Source organism: Lepus europaeus, chromosome 19 (genome assembly GCF_033115175.1).
Source record: "Lepus europaeus isolate LE1 chromosome 19, mLepTim1.pri, whole genome shotgun sequence".
NCBI lineage: Eukaryota > Metazoa > Chordata > Mammalia > Lagomorpha > Leporidae > Lepus > Lepus europaeus.
This window is the reverse complement of record NC_084845.1, coordinates 52,976,941-52,998,144: the sequence shown is the minus strand read 5'-3', so window position 1 is coordinate 52,998,144 and position 21,204 is coordinate 52,976,941. Positions and strand designations below refer to the sequence as shown.

At 52.0% G+C, this 21,204-nt stretch overlaps 1 protein-coding gene across 1 annotated transcript in view; it reads left to right on the top strand.

Moving 5' to 3' along the window:
- CMTM4 (CKLF like MARVEL transmembrane domain containing 4) overlaps positions 1–21,204 on the top strand; it is a 68,618-nt gene that overhangs the window by 40,916 nt on the left and 6,498 nt on the right. Inside the window, exons 2-3 of the mRNA XM_062176095.1 lie at positions 10,434–10,610; positions 20,416–20,514. Coding sequence (XP_062032079.1) covers positions 10,434–10,610; positions 20,416–20,514 — 276 coding nt within the window. The remainder of the gene's footprint in view (positions 1–10,433; positions 10,611–20,415; positions 20,515–21,204) is intronic.

The window sequence follows — 21,204 nt, the reverse complement described above, 5'->3', positions numbered from 1 at the left end:
CCAAATGGCTGCAATGGCCTGTGCTGGGCCAGTCTGAAGCTAGGAGCCGGGAGCTTCTTCTGGGTCTCCCATGTGGGTGCAGGGGTACAAGCACTTGGGCCATCTTCTGCTGCTTTCCCAGGTGATAGCAGAGAGCTGGAGAGGAAGTGGAATAGCCAGGACATGAAGCAGCAATCCATATGGGATGCTGGCACTGCAGGTGGAGGCTTAGCCTAGTATGCCACAGCACCAGCCCCTAAAAAATGTTTCTTTCTTTTCTTTTCTTTTCTTTTCTTTTTTTTTTTTTGACAGGCAGAGTTAGACCGTGAGAGAGAGAGAGAGACAGAGAGAAAGGTCTTCCTTTTTCCGTTGGTTCACCCCCCAAGTGGCTGCTACAGCCGGCACGCTGCGCTGATCTGAAGCCAGGAGCCAGGTGCTTCCTCCTGGTCTCCCATGCGGGTGCAGGGCCCAAGGACCTGAGCCATTCTCCACTGCCCTCTCAGGCCACAGCAGAGAGCTGGATTGGAAGAGGAGCAACCGGGACAGAATCCGGCGCCCCAACCGGACCAGAACCCAGGGTGCCGGCGCCGCAGGCAGAGGATTAGCCTATTGAGCTGCGGCACTGGCCTTAAAAAATGTTTCTAAAGAACAACAGGAATACTATCCCAGTGCATAAACCAGCACAATGCTTGCAAAGTACTCTATCTGGAACTTTCTTTCAGGAGACTGTTAACAGGTGTTGGGTTCTATGGTTCAAATAGTTTGGGAACCACTACTGGGAATGGAAGCATAAAAACAGGTCCCTTGGTGAGGGGCGAGGTTCTGGCCCAGCCTTGCTCTTGCCCCCAGTCAAGAAACACGGTAGCTAAGTGAGTCACTGCTCTGGCAGACACCCCACAAGGGCCGCCCACGTCTGCTGTTGTGGGGAAACCTTCTCTGGCCTTTTGCTGTGCCTGAGCCCTAGGTGACCCTCTCCTTGCAAACCCCAGCAGCGCTTTGTCCGGATGCCTGCCTGGACCTGAGCTGGTCTGACGTGGTGTTGGCTGGGTGGGAACCGAGACTGTCAGCGTGCTGGAGAAGGTGTCCTGCTCTGTCCTGATTTGACGGGCCCGGCCCCTCTCTGCTGCAGTTCCACTGTGTCCCGGGACTGGGGCCCCAGAGAAGCTGTGCTGCGGGAAGAGGAGGGGAGCAGGTGGCAGCCAGCCAGCGTGCTTGCCCCTGCCCCACGTGGGGCCTGACCCAGTGTCAGTGGGAGGCTGTAGACTGGACAGAGGCTGTGGTCTTGAGCCCAGGTGTGGGCGGGAGGAGAGCAGCTGGGGACAGACCATACCCCCTCCACCAGGGGTATCTGTGGGACACCATGTGATGCAGGTGATGATTAAATTTGGGTATACGCTGTGGGGTTCCACCAGCAGACTTTCAAAGTCCATTCTCACAGAAACATAAATGTATCAGGGAGAGAAAACTCAGGAGGAGGAACCTGGAACAAGGGGACATACTAATTCCCTGAGGAACAGAGCAGGTGCTTGGCTAGTGTTAGCTACATAAAGGGATGATAGTTGCATAAGTGTATTGCTTTTTGAAAACTAGACTTTTTGGCTGGTGCTGCGGCTCACTGGGCTAATCCTCTGCGTGCGGCACCAGGCCCCTGGGTTCTAGTCCTGGTTGGGGCGCTAGATTCTGTCCCGGTTGCTCCTCTCCCAGTCCAGCTCTCTGCTGTGGCCTGGGAGTGCAGTGGAGGATGGCCCAAGTGCTTGGGCCCTGCACCTGCATGGGAGACCAGGAGGAAGCACCTGGCTCCTGGCTTCGGATCGGCACAGTGCGCCGGCTGCAACAGCCACTTGGGGGGGTGAACCTACAGCAAAAGGAAGACCTTTCTGTCTCTCTCTCTCTCACTGTCTAACTCTGCCTGTCCAAAAAAACTAAAAAAAAAAAAAACAAAAAAAACACCAAGTTTATTTATTTGAAAAACAGAGTTATAGAGAGGAGGAGGGGAGAAGAGAGGAGAGAGAGAGATCTTCCTTCTCCCCAGATGGCCACAATGGTCAGTGCTGGGTCAGGCTAAAGCCAGGAGCCAGAAGCTTCATCAGAGTGTCTCACGTGGGTGCAGGGGCCCAAGAACTCGGGCCATCTTTCGCTGCTTTCCCAGGTGCATTAGCAGGGAGCTGGGTCAGAAGTGGAGCAGCCAGGACTCAAATTGGCGCCCAGACGGGATGCTGGGGCTGCAGGCAGTGGCTTCATCTGCTAAGCCACAGCGGCCCCCAGAGTGCACCTTGAGATGAGAGAACATGGGGACGTGTCGTTCTGACTTCTCAGATGACAAGCAGGATTAAATCTGGGCTGAAAAGAGAACTCCCTCTTGGGAAGCCAGTTTTTCAGACCAATTGTGCTGCCTGTTAACCATTTTGAGAAGTCCTGGAATTCATCTTATGGGCTTGGCTTTGATTAAATTATTCTGCACATTGGTGATGCTGTATGGAACAGCATTAAAAGGAGGTTCTGGTACCGTGTGATCTAGATGGTGGTGTTGGGTTCCAGGGCGTTGCTCACACCACATAAGACCCTCCAGCCTTGCCTTGTGGACACCCTGAGTTGGGAAGTCATCATAGCATCTGGTGGCTTCTAGGCCCCCTCATATAGTTCATAAATTCATAAAATGCTGTGCTTTTTGCATGTATTCTAATTTTGCATTGGGCTTTATTAGGTCTTAATAAACTGGTGGTCAAGAAGAATTAGAATTTTATCTAATTGGGTGTGTGTTGTGGCACTGAGGGTAAATCTACAGCTTCGCCGGCATCCCATGTTGGAGTGTCAGTTTGAGTCCTGGCTGCTCTGCTTCTGATCCAGCTCCCTGCTCATGCTCCTGGGAAGGCAGCAGAAGGTGGCCCACATCCCAGGGTCCCAGCCATCCCCTGAGAGACCCAGATGGAGCTTTTGGCTTCTGGCTTTCTCCTAGCCAGCCCTGGGCATTTTGGGAAGTGAACCAAAGGATGGAAGATTTCTCTTCCACGTCTCTCCCACTCTCTCTGTTGCTTTGCCTTCCAAATAAATACTTTTTAAAAAAATAAATTTTGTCAAAAATTTAAAAAAATGAATTTTGTCTATCTTCAAAGACATCCTTGAGGATGTTAGAGATGCTGTTCTTCTGTGGGGTCCTTGCTGACAGGTTAAGAGCAAGGCTGCCTTTTACTTTATCCCCACTCAGCCGGAGTGCAGTGATGGTCAGGAAATACTTCGCAGATGACAAGCTCCTCTGATAAAGCAGTGGAACCAATAGCAACTTGTAGAGTGCTTTTCATTTTCCATTAAAGTTTTTCATTTCATTTTGAAATATTCATGAGAGGCTTTAAAACAATAGTGGCTCATAGAGGTCACCAACATTTAACTCCTAATAAACTGGAATGTTTTAAGAGAGTGTTCTTACACATGACAAATTTTTTCGGTTTAAAAACATAGACTCATTGTAGAACTTCTGGAAAAAAAAAACCACCTAACTACATTTCTACTGTATAAATGAATTCACTGTTCACATTTTGCTGTAGATTCTTCCTGGACTTATAAACTTGTGTTATATTTGCATACATGCATGGCTGCGTTTCCAATATATACATGTTCTGTGATACATACATGTAAGTTTGCACACATATATTAGATGTATATGTGTTTCTTATAAAATCAAAGTCTGTAGTAGTATTTAAAGTCCTCTCCCAAAAAAGGGGAAATCTCCCAATTTCCCTTGTGATTTTCCCAGCGTGAACATGACTGTAGCTGTTCCAGTGGGCACATTCCCAGGCTTTCTGGAACAACTGCAGGTGTGTGAGTTCACAGTGTTTTTTTTTTAAAAAGAGATTTCTATATTTGGAAGGCAGAGTGACAGAGAGAGAGCTCTTTCATCTGTTGATTCTCCAAATGGCCACAATGGCCGGGTCAGGGTCAGGCCAAAGCCAGGAGCCAGAAACTCCATCCTGGTCTCCCATGTGAGGGGCAAGGGTCCACTACCCATGTTGCTCCCATGTGGGGCATCTTCTGCTGCAGGATCGGCAGAGCAGCACTTTGCTGTGGGGACGCTGGCAGTGCAAACGGCGGCTTCACCTGCTGCCACCACGCCAGCCCCAAGTTCACAGCTTTGAAAGGGCTGCAAGGCTGTTCTCCGTGCCACAGCCATCCTGGTGGGAGGTGCCTGTTTGCCCTTCCTCTAGTACAAGATATCAGTGTATACTTATGAATCCGGGAGGTGAGCACAGAATCCGAGGTATCATTTCTCTAGTTGAGTGTGAAGTTGGGCATCCATCTGTGTTGTTGGTCATTTGTTCCCCCATCTCCTGGATCTGGAACATGTCTGGCAGCTGTAGCTGGGGGGCGGGGGGGCTTGGTGACATCATTGTTCATGGTTCCTGCAGGCTTGCACCAGAAGCAACGAGTGTCTCACCCACGCACATCTGAGTGTGCGAGTCCCAAAGTTGGAAGCAGATGCAGGTTTTGAAGAGTTAAGATTCAGTGATTTTGGATGCTTACTTTAAGGGAAAGATATACAATTAAAAATACAAAAGGCCTGGCATGAGAATGAATATGTATTTGGAATAAGAAGCATGCTAATTTACAAATTCAGAAAGCATTTTCTCTGTGTTTTTCTCTTGGCCTCCACTGAAACAGAGCCTTCTCATACTCTGAGAAAGTATGCAAAATCAGTCTGAATCTTAGAAGTGTGCAAGAATAATTCAGATCTTAGATTGTAACATCATTATACAAGCGATGTGTTCTTACACGGCTCGCGTTGACGTGCCGACAAACACGTGTGGGAGTTTGTCAGCGGAACACTTGTTTCTTCAGTCTGTTTCAGTGAGTCGGAGGCATCTGGTACGTACTTTTTGTTGGGGACGTCAAACCTTGTCAGATGCACAAGATGTTATCTGACTCATGGGGATGTCCGGATGTCCAAAACCACAGCCTCCCACCCACACATACTCGTACATTAGTGCCGCCTCCTTGTGCCCGAAAACCCTGGCATTCCCATCAATGCTCCTCATGTGGTTCCCAGCACAAGGGCAGAGCGTGTGGTAGAGCACTGATAGTTGCACACATGCATCGGAAGGGATTCCTGACAGGCACAGCCTGCGTTCGGGTGCTGATGGCCGTAGACTTCTCCACTTGCAGTCTTCTGCATCCAGTGATCCTCAGGATTTCCCAGAGCAGTGCCTGGCTCCCTGTTTCACACCCTTTTCTCCTCCATTCTCCTTGTTGCTTCTAGTTGGGCCTTGGAGGACACATTTGTCTTGTTAATTTGGGGGCCAGAGGCTCTCTGGAAGCATTCCACCCTGGCAGGGCAGCGGGAGTGACAGCTGCCCCTCCCTCGACTTCCAAGTAGCTGTTACTCCGTCAGCAGCTGGCGCATGGAGCTGTGGCAGGTTTTACAAAAGCAGGAGCATGTTGTCCCCTTGCTGGGGTCCCCTCCAGGGTCTTGCAAGGAGCTGGTGCAAGTGAGGGCTCTGAAGCGCTGGCTGCGTGTTTTAGAATCAATGTACCTCTGGAAATCTCACGGCCAAGGCTCCAGCCCCGCCGTGTGCCTGTGAAGACAAGATTGGAATGTGTTGGTCTCTTTCAGTCTCCAGAAAGATCTGAATGGCTTACGGTCCAACCCTTGGTAACTTGAGGCTCTATGAAAAAATTTCAGGGGCCGGTGCCATGGTGTAGCAGGTAAACCCTTTGTCTTCAGTGCCAGCATCTCATATGGGTGCCAGTTCGAGTCCTGGCTGCTCTACTTCCAATCCAACTCCCTGCGAATACACTTGAGAAGCTGCAGAAGATGGCTCAAGAGCTTGGGCCCCTGCATCTATGTGGGAGACCTGGAAGAAGTCTGGGCTCCTGGCTTTGAATCGGCCCAGCTCCAGCCATTGCAGCCATTTGGAGAGTGAACCAGTGGATGGAAGAGCTCTCTTTCTCTGTAACTCTGTCTTTCATCTTTGAAAATAAATTTAAAAATACATAAATGAATGAAACAAATTTGTTATACTAACTCCTCCCCTTTTCTTTCCTTTCTGCCTTTTGGTGTCGGTGATCGTAATCGGCCACAGTTATGGAAGTCCCGTAGCCTTTCAATATGGATTGACTTATCAGCTGTGCAAATATTCGCTCCAAGTCAGCTGGTGGGCAACACCAGCAAAGGGCTCTCCAAGGACACCCTGCGATCCCCGGATTAGCAAACGCCACAGCCTTTTCCTGTTCACGCCATCTCGAGCGTCTGTACGGTTCTCACACGCGAGATTTGCCCACTGCAAAGTTGTTGTCAGTTGAATGGCTGCTGACCTTCTGGTTGCCACAGGGACTTTGCTGACCTGGTCCAGGCAGCCACACCTCGGTGACATCACTTCTGCAAGATGACAGGGCAGCCCCGTTCTGTGTGTGTCAAAAGGAGTAGCGCACCAGGGAGGTGTGGTCTTTGGGGCTGTCTTGGAGGCCAGGCAGCCAGCAGACAGGAATTTAAACCCCAGCTGTCTGCCTCTCGCCGTGGTGGGCGCGTGGAAGTGCCCCCTGCCCAGCTTCAGGTGCCCTCTTTGCTGTCTGAACTCAGCCCAGCCAGGGGGGTCGTTGTATCCTGTTCCACATCCCCAGGCAGGTCTCCGTCTGGGTTGCGTTCCGGCCTTAGCCTGTCCCAAGCTGAGCTCCCGATGCCCCCGTCCCAGACCTGCTCCCCCGCAGGCTTCCCCGTCTTAGGTACCCAACGCAGCTCTTCCACCTGCCAGAGCCCAAACCTTCAAGTGGCGCCGGCCCCCGCTTCCTCCCCGTCCGGTCACCTGTCAGCAGCACTAAGTCAGCACTCGCCATCTGTGCTGCCGTGACCCCTCCCCAGGGTATTGCAAAGGCCTCCTGACTCTTGCAGCTTCTGCCCCGTCCTCGCTCCAGTGTGATCTCTGCACAGTAGCTGCGGCCCTTCTAAGACCTGAACCTAGCGGTGTCACCCTCCAGAGCTTCCCGAATGACAGCCGCAGGCTATGCCCCAGGGCCCCTGGCGGCACCCCCGGGCCCTGGAGGCCTTCTGGGCCACTTGGTCTCACGGGGCAAGCACCCTTGCCCCGCTAGGCTTCATTCCTCTTGCCTGCCCTCAGGTTTATCCCTCTGTTCTCATCACTGCCTGACTTACTGTATTTTTTTAATTTAACTTTTAAAAATTTTCTTTCCATTCAACTCTGAGTCAGCAGGGATTCAGGAGTGGTCCCTAAGACCTGCATATCCTTGAAGCCATTCTTATTTTAATGTCGAAGACCAGGAGTTACCTTTCCGCAAGAATCTGGTTGAGGTTAGCATTCCAGAGACATTTGCAACTCATCAGTGCAGTGTGTGATTTCTTGCCCAAGATTACGAGATCCGATTACAGGGGTGAGAAAAGAGGGAAGTTTGGGACTTTTCCTTATATGAACTATTTCTTTTGCGAATTGATCACAAGTTAGGCATGAAATTCACGCGAAGAGTTAGAAAGTCTCTGCTTCTGTAGCAAATTGTAAGGAGAGACACAAAGTGTGTGCTGTGAGACCTCTCTCTTGCTTCTGATGGACAAATAAAACCGTGTGCACCAGGATGCTCTGAATGTGTACCCAACTGGAGTGGCTCATCCGAGCTGATCAGCGCATGCATTACCTCACATACACATACTTTTTCTTTTTCTCTTTTTTTTTCTTGTGGTGAGAAGACTTAAAAATCTCTCGTAGCCATTTTCCAAACACAGCACATTAACTGTAGTCACCATGTGTACAGCAGATCTGCTGAACACATCCTTTCTAGCTGCAGTTTTGATCTGTAAGACCCATTTCTTCAATGTGTTATTAAAGAAATGGGAAAAGCCCTTGGGGCCCGCGCTGTGGCTTAGTAGCTTAGCCTCTGCCTGCAGTGCCAGCATCCCATATAGGTGTTTCTCTTCTGATCCACCTCCCTGCTAATGGCCTGGGCAAGCAGTGGAAGATGGCCCAGGTCCTTGGCCCCTGTACACACATGCGAGACCCAGAAGAAGCTCCTGGCTCTGGCTCCTGGTTTTGATCAGCTCAGCTCCAGCTGTTGCAGCCATCTGGGGAGTGAACCAGCAGATGGAACACCTCTCTCTCTGTCTCTCCCTCTAACTCTGCCTTTCAAATAAATAAACAAAAATATTTCAAATGAATATTTATTTGAAAGGCAGAGGCAGAGGCAGAGAGAGGGTCTTCCAACCACTGGTTCACTCCTCAGATGGCCCTCAATGGCTGGAGCTGCGCTGATCCGAAGCCAGGAGCCAGGAGCTTCTGCCGGGTCTCCCACACGGGTACAGGAGCTCAAGGATTTGGGCCATCTTCTGCTTTCCCAGGCCATAGCAGAGAGCTGGATGGGAAGTGGAGCATCCAGGACTTGAACTGGCACCCATATGGGATGCTGGCACTGCAGGCGGCAGGTTTACCTGCCACACCACAGCACTGGCCCCAATAGATATTAAAAAAACAAAACAAAACAAAACAAAACAAAAAACAAACAAACAAACAAAAAAAACCACGAACCGTTAGGGAAGGGGGACTGTGGAGACACAGCCAGTGAGAAGGGCAGAGCTGCTCTACCTTCATGCCTGGCAATCGACAGGAGTGAGAGGAGTTGCAGGTGTGGGGTTTGTGAGTCACTGAGCCCCCGCCTGCTGACTGTGTGCCTATTTCTGTGTGTGCTGTCCCAGGAATGGAGAGAGGTGGAGACGGAGGTGCCTCATGGTGCACGTAGAACACAGCCAGAGAGAGCAGGCCTTATGGGAGTAGGTGGACTCGAACAAAACCCAAGTCTGGGAGAAACACACCCAGGGAAGGCCTGGGAGCGGGGGCCTCAGCACGCCCCAAGCCACGGATGCTTCTCACACTTTGGGAATCTTGTCAAAAAGCAGATTCTGTTTCTGCCGGTGAAGGAGAGGAAACAGGCCGGTACATCACATACCCTCCCTGGGGTGCTGGTGCCGCTGGCGCAGAGGCCAGTGCCCGAGACGAATCTGGCCTTTGGTGCTACAGTCTCTGACTTTTCCTTGATCACAGAGCCATTGGCTTAGTCATTGGGCTGCCTCCCTTTCCTGACATCTGCAGATCTGCCTTTCAAAGTTCACTTGGGAGGCCAGTGTTGTGGCACAGTGGGTTAAGCCACCACCTGAGACACCAGTATCCCATATGGGCTCTCGTTTGAGCCCTGGTTGCTCCACTTCCAATCCAGTTCCCTGCTGATGTACCTAGGAAAGCAGCAGAAGATGGCCCAGGTGCTTGGACGCCTGCACCCATGTGGGAGACCCAGATGGAGTTCCAGGATCCTGGCGTCAGCCTGGCCCAGCCCTAGCCACTACAGCCATTTGGGGGAGTGAACTAGCAACTGAAAGATGTCTCTCTCTCTGTCTCTCCTTTCCCTTTGCCTTTCAAATAAATATTTAAAAAAAAAAAAAAAGTTTGCCTGGGGAGCAGGCTAGCAGCTAGGATTCCTGCATCCCACATTGGAATGCCTGCGTCCAAGCCCCCAGATTGGCTGTGGCTCTGGCTGCAGATCCCGACTCCAGCTTCCTGCCACTTCAGACCCTTTTGAGGCAGCAGTGACTTGGCTCCTGTCACCCATGTGGGAGACCTGGGTGAGTTGTCGGCTCCTGCTCGGTACCAGCCACCGCAGGCATCTGGAGAGTGACCCAGCAGATGGGAGCTCTGCCTGCCTCTCTGCCCCTCCACAATAAATAAGTAAAAGCCCACTTGGTAATTTTTATGGCTTACTGTTTGACTTTGTGATCTCTGAATGCTGTGACATGTTGGCTAGGACGCTATCTGGGTCCTTCAGAAAGAAAGTGGTTCTATTATTGGTCGATTTTAATTGTATTCCTACGAGCCACCAGTCCGCCCCCTGTAATCACACCTGGTGATGCCCTTTGGGGAAGGCACGCGGACAGAAGAGACGGGCCTCTTGTTTTAGGCACCTGCTGTCGTGGAAGCCATCAGGGCTGTAGTTAACCTGTGTGACCCGAGCATGAACCACCAAGGTAGCTATGGACTGACTGTATTGATATGTACTGAAATGTATTGATTATGTACTGATATGTATTGATTCTGCCTTTCCGTGCTCATACTTGTAGCAGAGGCTAAAATCAGAAACATGCCCAGGCGGTATCCACGTCTGGTGGCGGAGGAACCAGAATCACTGCAGGGTTGCGTCTTCGTCTTCCCAAGGGCCAGCAGCTCGTGCCGAGGGCCACGCGGCAGCAGAGCCGTGTCAGTGTGCAGCCAGGGTGGGGGGTGCGGTGGGGCTTGGCTGTTCACATCAGGAGTCAGACCCTCCCGTTCAGCCCAGTTCAGACAGTTACCCTGAGGTCCCTGTGGGAGAAGCTCTGTGGCTGTGCATCGTCACCCAGTGTTGTCTGAAGCCGGCTGGCACGGCTGAGCGCAGGTGTGTGCCATACACAGGCTTATGTGTGTTTCCCATTTCCTCCCTAGGTCTTGTCCCTGATCGCCTTCATCTGCATTGAGACCATCATGGAGTGCTCGCCCTGCGAAGGCCTCTACTTTTTTGAGTTTGTGAGCTGCAGTGCGTTTGTGGTGACTGCAGTCTTGCTGATCATGTTCAGTCTCAACCTCCACATGAGGATCCCCCAGATCAACTGGAACCTGACCGTGAGTACAAGCCCCCGCTCCCCGACGGTGAGAGGCTGTGACGCCGCTGGGCTCCAGGGCTGGCCTCCCTCCATGTCGTGTTTGCTTCTAGTGCAGTTGGATCCTTAACTAGTCCATAACTCAATGGTGACGTTTAAAATGTCTTTGCTGGTTGAATGAACTGAATGGTTCTAACAATGATGTTAGAGATGTCATTTCAGGTTTTGGGTTTTTTTTTTAAGATTTATTTATTTTATTTGAAAGGCAGAATTACAGAGAGGCAGAGGCAGAGGCAGAGAGAGAGAGAGAGGTCCTCCATCCACTGGTTCACTCCCCAATTGGCTGCAATGGCTGGAGATGCGCCAATCCGAAGCCAGGAGCTTCTTCCAGGTCTCCCATGCAGGTGCAGGAGCCCAAGGTCATCTTCCATTGCTTTCCCAGGCCATAGCAGAGAGCTGTATCCAGAAGTGGAGCCACCAGGATTTGAACTGGTGCCCATATGGGGTGCCAGCACTGCAGGTGGTGGCTTTACTCGCTATTCACAGCACCAGGCCCCTCATTTCAGTTTTAAGTCATCTGCCATGACCAACCAGTAAGGTTCATGTTCACACGGGACAAGAAAGAAAATGGATTAGTACATTTGTATATTTTTCAGACGGGACACCAAAGCAGTTAACAAAAACATTGATTCTGTAAGAATTGAAAATATGAATGAAATGCCAATAATGTGCAAAGCCTAGAAATGTAACTAAGTACATAGAGATGGGGGGGACCTGGGCCTTTGAGTGGTTTGACCAAGAATCTCGAGAGGAAATGTGTGCTTTTCTCTCAAGGTTGAGTTCTCAGCCCTGCTGGGACAGCCAGGGCTGGCCAGGCCCCAGCCGCCTTGCCTGCCTGTGCTGCTTGTTCCAGTCTTGTGGCACGAGAAAGGAATTTTAACGTCACTTGGTTTTCTTGACATTTCTTTGCAAATAAGCATGTGCAAGAGCTCAGACGTATCAGTCAGGGAGACAGAGAATAGCTCAGCAGCAGCCTCACCCTCTGTGCCCGCGGGCACTGCAGCTGCACCCATGGGGGTGGAGGAGACAGCCGCGGGCCCCCTTCCGTCGGCCAGGGCCACGGGGCCTTCAGTTGTCCAGGGCCGTGGACTCTGTCTCTCCGGCTGGAGGCGGGAGGCGGCCCAGGCAGGGCCTCTGCCGTGGTGTGCCCTGGGGCACGGACACGGAAAGTCTTCTGACGGAGTAGTCTTTGTGTTGTCCTAATGGGCACAAGCTCTTCTTAGGAGGAAGAAAATCAAAGGAAAACTGCTGATCTAGAAAAGTCGATGTCAGCCGAACGCCGGGCTGGTTTTTTGTTAGCACTGAAAGCTGGAGGAAATGGAACTGTATTTTAAATTCAGTTTGAAACCTCAATATAACTAGAAGCATCTTGTCCAAGATTTTGTGACAAGTTTTAATGTCTCAGCTATTTTGGAGGTAAAGTCTGTGTTGTCCCTAAAAAAATGCTTCGAGTTCTGGCCTGAACTGATAGTGCCGCAGATGAACAGATTGAGAGAGCCTTACAGGGGCAAGGCCAAGGTTGCTGTCTTGTTCCTCGTTCTCCAGTTACTTGGTGATCCTAAGGCCCTCAAGATAAGTACTTAAAGGGAGGAGCCTGTGAAACCCTGCAGGAGGACCTATTTGACAAAGCAGCAGCTGCCGGGAAGGTCAAGATCACAGTCTTTGAAAAGTGGGTCACTTGTAGCCGGTGCTGTGGTGCAGTAGGTTCATCCTTGGCCCCCATACGGGCGCCGGTTCAAGTCCCGGCTGCTCCCCTTCTGATCCAGCTCTCTGCTATGGTCTGGGAAAGCAGTAGATGGCCCAAGTGCTTGGGCCCCTGCACCTGCGTGGGAGACCCAGAAGAAGCTCCTGGCTTCAGATCAGCACAGCTCCAGCCATTGCAGCCATCTGGGGAGTGAACCAGCAGATGGAAGACCTCTCTCTCTGTCTTTCCCTCTCACTGTCTGTAACTCTGCCCCTCAAATAAATAAATAAATAAATAAATAAAAGTGGGTCACTTGGAGCCCCGCATTGGTGAGACAGTGCTGTTGGCAAAGTGGAGATGATGATGTTTTTCTCACAGGGTTGTTTTAGACATAAAGTGGAATCATGGGTAGACAGGCATCTGGTAAACCCTCACACCAGTGGGTGCTACTGCCGGTGCAACCACACCATCCTCCCACAGGCTTCTACCAGGGTTGCCTTTCCTCCTGTCTTTTTGTCTGCCTCTTTGACAGCCGTTCATCTGTAATGCTTTGGATTCTCGCCCATTCATGTGGCCCTTCCCTCCAGAGATGCCCAGTCAGTGAGCGTTCTGAAATTCCGACTTTCCCATTTCAATCATGAAAGCCCTTCTACTGGTTCAACACCGTGTTCATGGTCACGTTCAGCTGTATCTTTTTCACTGGAAAGTTGGTATCTGGTTTTTTCCTGGATGAGAGGTTGGCTTGGTGGTCACGTGATCAGCTGAGACCACCTTCCTGTGCCCTTCCTGTCCCTGGGGTCCACACTTTGCGGTGAGTGAGCCTGAGGAGGTGGTACCGTGGGTGGCATCCGTGGCATCTGTTGTCTGAGAAAAGTGGTACCGCTGTGTGAGTCGCTGCAGGGCCAGCCCTGGCCTGTTGTGGCTCTGACAACGCAGAGCCATCCTGCTGAGGCGAATGGATGTGATGGGCGCAGGTGCAGGAAAACAGGTCGTCTGGGAGCCCAGGCCGACAAATGTGGAGGAGCAATGGCAGATAGGGAGGACATATTTTTTTCTTCAAGTTCTGTTTTTAAGTTAGAAATAACTATTTCTGTGGGGTACACAATGATGTTTTGATACCTGTATCTCTTGAGAATGGTCAAACCAGCCACTGAGCGTCTCCATCACCGAAATATTTAGCATTTCTTGCTGGTGGGAACGTGAGAAGTCCTCTCGTAGCTACTCTGAACCCAGCATCACGTTGGTCTTGGCGACAGTCACACCCTGTGCAGTGGGGCACCCAGACTTCCTCCTCCCATCTGACGCCAGCTTTGTGTCCAGGGACCAAGGTCACAAGGCAGTTTTTGTACAAGCGTGAGTTGATGCAATCTGAATGATGCTGTTTGTCAAGTTTGGGGGTTGGTTGGTTTGGTTTTATTTTTTTGCTGAGTGTGTGGGCCTTGTTCTGTGATACTGTGTCTATCCGTGGACTGGGGGCTCGCACACCTGTTGGTCCAGCGGCACTTCACCTGGATGAGTGCTATGCCGCCTCCTTCGCCCCATGCTGGAGCTGGGCTGTTGAAAGGGCATGTCTGATCCCCAGTGTACCCTGAAAGCTGCCACTGGCTCCCCCGCTTCTCTGCTGGCGCCGTAACCCAAGGCCACTTGGCTAGACTTGCTGGCAGGAGACTGGCACCTGCCTTTTCTGTTCCCTCTCCCCTAATCTCTCTGTCCTAACCTGTTATGATCACATTCAAAACACTTTGGGAAAGTAAATACATAGTTTAGCCAAGAGTTAAGATTGTGTAGCTGCCACGTGGGCCAAGCACGAGGTTCCTGCCAGCAGCCCTGAAGCTCCCGTGTGTCCCGCTCAGACACAAGGAGCCACCGCCCCCAGTCCCCTGGGCACCTTCCACTCATTCCAGTGTGGCTGTGGGTCCCACTGCGACACCAGAAGCCCTCCACTGAGGACCTCGGAGGCGGCATGGCCCTGGGTCCCCTGGTGACCCTGAGCACTTGCCCTGCTCACCGCCTTGCCCTATCTGCCTGGAACGCCCTGTCCTTGCCATGCTCTCGGCCTCGCCTCCTGGGACTCCGTGCTCTCCTGGCTTCCTGCGTGCCCCCTCGGTGGCCCCAGCTCCTCTCCCAGGCTTCCTTCTGCCCAGGGCCCCAAGCCGGCTGTTGTGCCGGGTTGAGAACAGTGTGGGGTCACCCAGAGGGGCCTTTGCTGAGCCCTGAGCCCTTGGCCATGACTCGTGTGTGTGTATGTGTGTGTGTGTGTGTGTTGTTTTGTTCCTGATACTACACAAGCATCTACATGTGCCCAACAATTCCACTTAAATCTGATGCCAGTTCCCAGAGATAGCGCAGTCTCACAGGTTAGGGGTTCAGCTACAAGACTCGCCCTGCTTCGGACATCATGGCCAGGCACTAGCGACTTCCACAACCCCCTCTGCAGTTCACTTATCCTTGGGGCGGGCATTTGGCACAGCAGTTAAGATGCCATGTGGGATGCCCACATCCCGTACGGGAGTACTTTGCTTCGAGTCCTGGCTCTGCTCCTGATTCCAACTTCTGCTAACTCACACCTTTTGGAGGCAGCTGGCGATGGCTCAAGTATTGGGATCTCTGCACCCACGTGGGAGACCCGATGGATTTCCAGCCTTCTGGGTTTGGCCTGGTCCAGCCCTGGCCATTATGGGCATTTGGGAATTAACCAGCAAATTGGATGTATTTTGTCTGTCTGTCTGTCTGTCTGTCTGCCTGTCTCTCTCTCTGTCTGTGTGTGTGTATGTGTGTGTGTATCTATTTCTATTGGACTTTCAAGTAAGATGAAAACTAATTAAAGAAAAGAATTCCCCAGAACAGCCCAAAGGACCCAGGAACGTGCTTTCCGTGTGATCGCTGGTTTCTTATGAAGGATAAAACTCAGGAGCAGCCAAATCGAAGAGAGATGTCCGGCTGGGTCTACAGGGTCCCAAGTGCAGGAGCCTCCGCCCGAGCTGCGGAGGAGTTTGTGGATCCACCTTGGAATCAGAGCCAGCCACCCTCGTGGATGAGTTCATCAACCCAGAAGCTCCCAGCAAGGCTTATTCAGTGGATATGTCCATGGATAGGCGTGATGGATGACCAACTAGACGCTGTGTCCAGTCCGGTTCCCTTCCCTAGAGTCTAGGGTGGGGCTGAAGGTTTTTCTGGTGACAGGGCCCATCCAGAAACTCTGCTAAGACCCACTTCTTCTTCTTCTTCTTTTTTTTTTTAAAGATTTTTTTTATTTATTTGAAAGAGTTACAGAGAGAGAAGAGAGGCAGAGAGAGAGAGAGGTCTTCCATCCACTGGTTCACTCCCCATTGGCCAAAACGGCCGGAGCTGTGCTGACCCGAAGGCAGGAGCCAGGAGCTTCTTCCGGGTCTCCCACGTGGGTGCAGGGGCCTAAGGACTTGGGCCATCTTCTACTGCTTTCCCAGGCCATAGCAGAGAGCTGGATAGGAAGAGGAGCAGCCAGGACTAGAACTGGCACCCATATGGGATGTCGATGCTTCAGGCCAGGGTGTTAACCTGCTGTGCCACAGCGCTGGCCCCAAGACCCACTTCTACCCAGGGTTGACCTCATTCGCACAGACTCAGACATGGTGGAATAGCAAAAGATGCTCCTGTTGCTCAGGAGACTGAAGATTTGACGAGGAGTTATTTTTCACAATCCCACACTCACCCTCTCTGAGACTTGATTTCTTCATCCATGAAAGTAGACGAAATAGCAAGAACTGCCTCGCGCAGCCTCTTGGGTATTCTGTGTCGTAACGGGGTCAGGACTCAGACCCTGACAACTGCCTGATTGTCACAGTCAGGCCCCATTGCTGGGAGCTGCCACTGCCATCAGTGTTGTCATTGTCCTGTTGATCCTGGGGCCATTTAAGCACAAGTCGTTGCGTGGTTGGACCGAGAACTATGGACGTGTAGGACAGAGGCTGGGGCCAGACGTGGAGTCTGGGTTTGGGAGCCCAGCAGGAGTGCAGTGACAGCCCTGGGCTGAACCCGTTTCACAGAGACGCAGCCACAGTGGGCGGAGCAAACACTGCCCACCTGCTGCGTGCAGGTTTTGGGCACAGGAAGTGCAGGGCTGGGTGCTCTCTAGGGTCTGGTTTTGTGTGGTGCCTCGGGCAGGAGGCCTGGAGCGGTCAGTCAGGGGCGCTCAGAGGAAATGCCAGATGCCAGGGGGCTTGAAGGATGAGTAGTCACCTGTGGCATTTGCTTTGTGGGACTCCTGGTCCAGGGCTTTTTATTTTTTAATTTTATTTTTTAAGATTTATTTGTTTATTTGAAAGAGTTGCACAGAGAGAGAAGGAGAGGCAGAGAGAGAGAGGGGTCTTCCATCCACTGGTTCACTCCCCAGTTGGTCACAACAGTGACCAATTGAGCCTATCTGAAGCCAGGAGCCAGGAGCTTCTTCTGGGTCTCCCACATGGATGCAGGGGCCCAAGGACTTGGGTTATCCTCTACCGCTTTCCTAGGCCACAGCAAAGAGCTGGATTGGAAGTAGAGCAGCTGGGATGCGAACTGGCGCCCATATGGGATGCCGGCACTGCAGATGGCAGCTTAACCCGCTACGCCACAGCGCCGGCCTCCGGCCCAGGGTTTCAAGAGCAGCGGGAAGTTGGGCTTCAGTTTTCAGAGGGGGCTTTTCTGTATGGAGCCGTCCAGTACTGGCTTGTTTGTTCAGGTTTGCCCTGCACCCTGCACAGGTGGAGCCTGTTGCTGGGGCACAGTGGTCTGTGGGCCTCTGTCCGGCATGCTCTGGGCAGCGTGGTGCAGCTGCACTCTGGGGTTTGCCGAACGAGACCTGGGGCCTGCGTCCCTGGGAGGGGTCTCAGGGCTGCGGGCTGACACAGCTCCTGGTCCTTGACCTTCCTGTTCGTCCCGAGCACGAGGAGGGCTGTGGCTTCGGGGGTTTGGAGCATAGCCTAGCAGCTGGGGGTGGGGGGTGGGGGGGCTGTGGCGGACTGGAGAGGGAGCTGTGGTGGGTAGAGCAACCATCCCAGGACAAGCTCTGAAAACCCTTACACACCAGGGTGGACTGGAACAGAAACAAAACCACACGGCCGCGTGTGCCCCTGATGAGAAGGATGAATCTGCAGCCCTCGCTTTTGTTTCCTGGCCCAGGTGCTCAAGGGATTGATGCTGACCAACTTCTGCAGTGTCCCATCTAAATCGTGGAAATAGGGGATGGTGTTTGGCACAGCGGTTAAGACGCTGCCCGAGGGCGCACGTCCCCTAGCGGAGTCCTGGGTTTAAGCCCTGGCTGCCCTCCCACGTCCAGCTTCCCGCTGATGGGCATCCTGGGAAGCAGCAGGTGATGGTTCAAGTTGTTGGGTGGCAGCCTGGTCTGTCCCTATTTGAGGAGTGAACCACTGGATGGGAGACCCCTGTTTCTTTCTCTCTGCCTTTCAAATAAATAAAAAATATTTTTTAAAAAGACAGTGCATATAAAAAATGTTGTAGAAAAAGTAGGCAATGTATAGATAATAAAAAATAAAATCATGTGATAACCCAAGAGGAATGAGAATATATGTCCAGACAAACACAAGTTCCTAGCTGCACACTGATACTAACCAAAGTGGAAATAGCCAAAACGCCCACCAGATGAAAATGTGACTGATGTGATAGAAGCAACTGTTTATCTCTGTGATTTATTTAACTTTGCTTACTTTTTACGTTTTTATTTATTTGAGAGGCAGATACACAAAGAGAGTTCTCATCTACAGGTTCACTCCCCAGATGCCCACAATGGCTTCAACTGTGCCAGGCCCAAACCAGGAGACAGGAACCTAATCCACTTCTCCCGTGTAGGTGGCGGGAGCCCAACCATCTGAGCCATCCCTGTTGCCTCCAAGGGTCCACATTAGCAGGCAGCGGGGACCAGGACTGTAACCCAGGCTCTCTCCTACGGGATGCAGGCGCCTTCACCGGCATCTTGCTTGGGCAGATGCCCGCTGCTAAGTTCAGTAGCCACAGCACAGCTCTGGCAGCCGGTGGTCTTCAGGTTCATGTTTTAGGCAGGAGCTTCAGCATGTGGGACACAAGGAAGCAGACACGCCACACCTCTGTTAGCAGTTGCTGGTGTTTCCCTGCCCAGTTCAATCTCATCTCTGAAATAACCTCGGGTCCCGGTGGGAGAGTAGCCTGTCTTTTTATAATAGCCTTTTTGCATTTTGTTGTTGTTGCTGCGCGCTGTGATAACATGTAACATTTCACTCTCCATTTCCCATTGGTAACTTTATTACTAAAACAAGGGGGGGCTGCTGCTCGCAGGTTGGTGGGAGTCCCAGCTGTTCTACGGCTGCTCCAGCTCCCTACTGATGCGCCTGGGAAAGCAGCAGAGAATGGCCCAAGAACCTCGGCGTCTGTCACCCACACTGGAGACCAGGATGACGTTCTGGGCTCCTGGCTTCAGCCCTGGCCCGTGCGGTCACTTGGGGAGTACACCAGCAGATGGAAGGTCTCGTTATCTCTCCCTTCCTCTCCCCCTTTCTCCCTCCCTCCCTCCCTCTCTCTAACTCTGCCTTTCAAAGAAATAAACCTAAGCGGAAAACCACCAATACTTCAACAACTGCTAAAGTTTTGCCTGTTTATTTCCCAACCCTTTATCACATCTATACCGGCACCTTCAAAAAGTTTGTGGAAAATGGACTTAAAAGGTAAGGTTATTCTGGTGCAGATTTTTAAAAAATCCACAAATACTGGTATTTCCACAGTCACTGTTAGAACTGTTGTGTCTACTGTTTGACTTGTTTGACTTCAGCATTATATCACCAAATATTTTCCTCCATTTCCAAATGCTCTTTGCTTTAGCAAGCAGGTTAAGTAGGTTTTTTAATTCCTTTTTACCCCATACAGCGCCTAACCCAGACCTCCACGTAACTGAACACTTGGTTTGCGTTTGTGAAGGAGGGGTTCACCCTGCCCGTCCCCTGCCTGCAGCGCTTCTGCAGAGAGCATTTCTGTGCCCCAGGTGCCCACGCAGGAGCAGCTAGGGTTTCCATTGCATAGGCTCTGTAGTGTTGTGATTCCATTGTTGTCTCTTTGCATCTTTATCTTGAAATTTCTATATATTTACTTGGGAGGCAGAGAAGAGAGAGAAGGAGGACTCCTATCCACCAGTTCACTCCCTTGGCACCTGCAATAGCCAGGGCTGAAGCTGGGAGCTGGGAACTCAATCCAGGTCTCCATATGGGTGGCAGGAACCCAGGTACATGGTGCCTTGGCCTGTACTGGCGGGGAGCTGGAATCAGGTGGAGCCGGGAATCAAACCCAGGACTCTGGTGTGGGATACACACTTTCTTTCTTTCTTTCTCCCTTTCTTTTAGATTTTATTTATTTATTTATTTATTTGGGAGGTAGAGTTATAGACAGAGAGAGGGAGAGATGGAGAGGTCTTCTGTCTGCTGGTTCAATCCCTAAGTGGCTGCAACGGCCAGAGCTGGGCCAATTTGAAGCCAGGAGCTAGGATCTTCTTCTAGGTCTCCCATGTGGGTGCAGGGGCCAAGCACTTGGGCCATCTTACACTGCCTTCCCAGGCCACAGCGGAGAGCTGGATCGGAAGAGGAGCAGCCAGGATGCAAACTGGTGCCCACATGGGATGCCAGTGCTGCAGCTGGAGGCCCAGCCTACTACGCCACAGTGCTGGCCCCTCTTTTTTTTTTTTTTTTTTTAAAGATCTGTTTGTTTATTTAATTGAATGGCAGAGATAGAGGGAGAAACAGAAAAAGAGAGATCTTCCATCTGCTGGTTCACTCCTCAGATGGCTGCAACAGCCAGGGCTGGCCCATGCTGAAGCCAGGGGCATCTTCCAGGGCTCCCATGTCAGTGCAGGGGCTTAAGCACTTGGGCCATCCTCTGCTGCTCTCCGGGGTGGATTAGCGAGGAACTGGATTGGAAGTGGGGCAGCGGGACTTGAACCAGTGCCTGTGTGGGATGCCAACTTCACTGGCAGCGGCTTTACCCGCTGTGCCCGAGAGGTTAGATCTTGTGTGTCCAAGGTTCAGCTGTTCTTGGAGCAAGATGGTGGGACAGCCCTTCTCCAGAGGTCTGGTCTTTTCTCCTTTAGGATCTGGTCAACACTGGACTCAGCACTTTCTTTTTCTTCATTGCCTCCATTGCCCTGGCCGCTCTAAACCACAAAACTGGAGCAGAAATTGCCGCCGTGGTAAGCGAACTCAGGGCCAGGGGTGTGGGTGAGCCACAGCCGACAGGGGCCCCTCCTGTGGCTTTCTGGCCTCTGTCCCCGGCGTGTGTCCTGCCCAGCCGCCGCCCTCAGCTGCTGCTTGGCTGACAGCGATGGGACCCAGTCGTGTGCCGCTCCGCAATGCCAGGCACTTCTCTCTTGCGGGTGGAATGCTGGGGTGGGGGCAGGGAGCTTTCACTCCCTCGGCCCTGCGGTTCCGTGTTGTTCTGGGTTCACAGGAACATGTTTCACGCTCATAGTTGGGGTGGGGATTAAAAAGTTTATTAAAAAATGTAAACATGGGACTCTCCCAGGTACCACTTAATCAAAGAATCAAAGCCCTGTGTTGTCACCTTGGAGCTGCCAGGTGAGGCCGCTGGCCAGCAGAGGCCAGCCCCACGGCCCAGTGCGAGGCTCACACATGCGTCCCTCACTCACCTTCAGTGTGTTTTCTCATCTGTGTCCAGAGGCCACGAAGGTGCTGGGAAAGAGGTCCTTTGTGACCTTTAAAAGGTCCAGAATACTGCATTAGGACCCTAGGCCATCTGTCGGTCAGGCGGGATTTTCTTCCACCGACACCCACGGCCTTGCACAGGGCAGGCACGTGCCGGGGTCCAGCGGGAAGGGCTGCCCGCGGCTCGGGTCTGGGGCCCGGGACCAACCGTGCCTGTG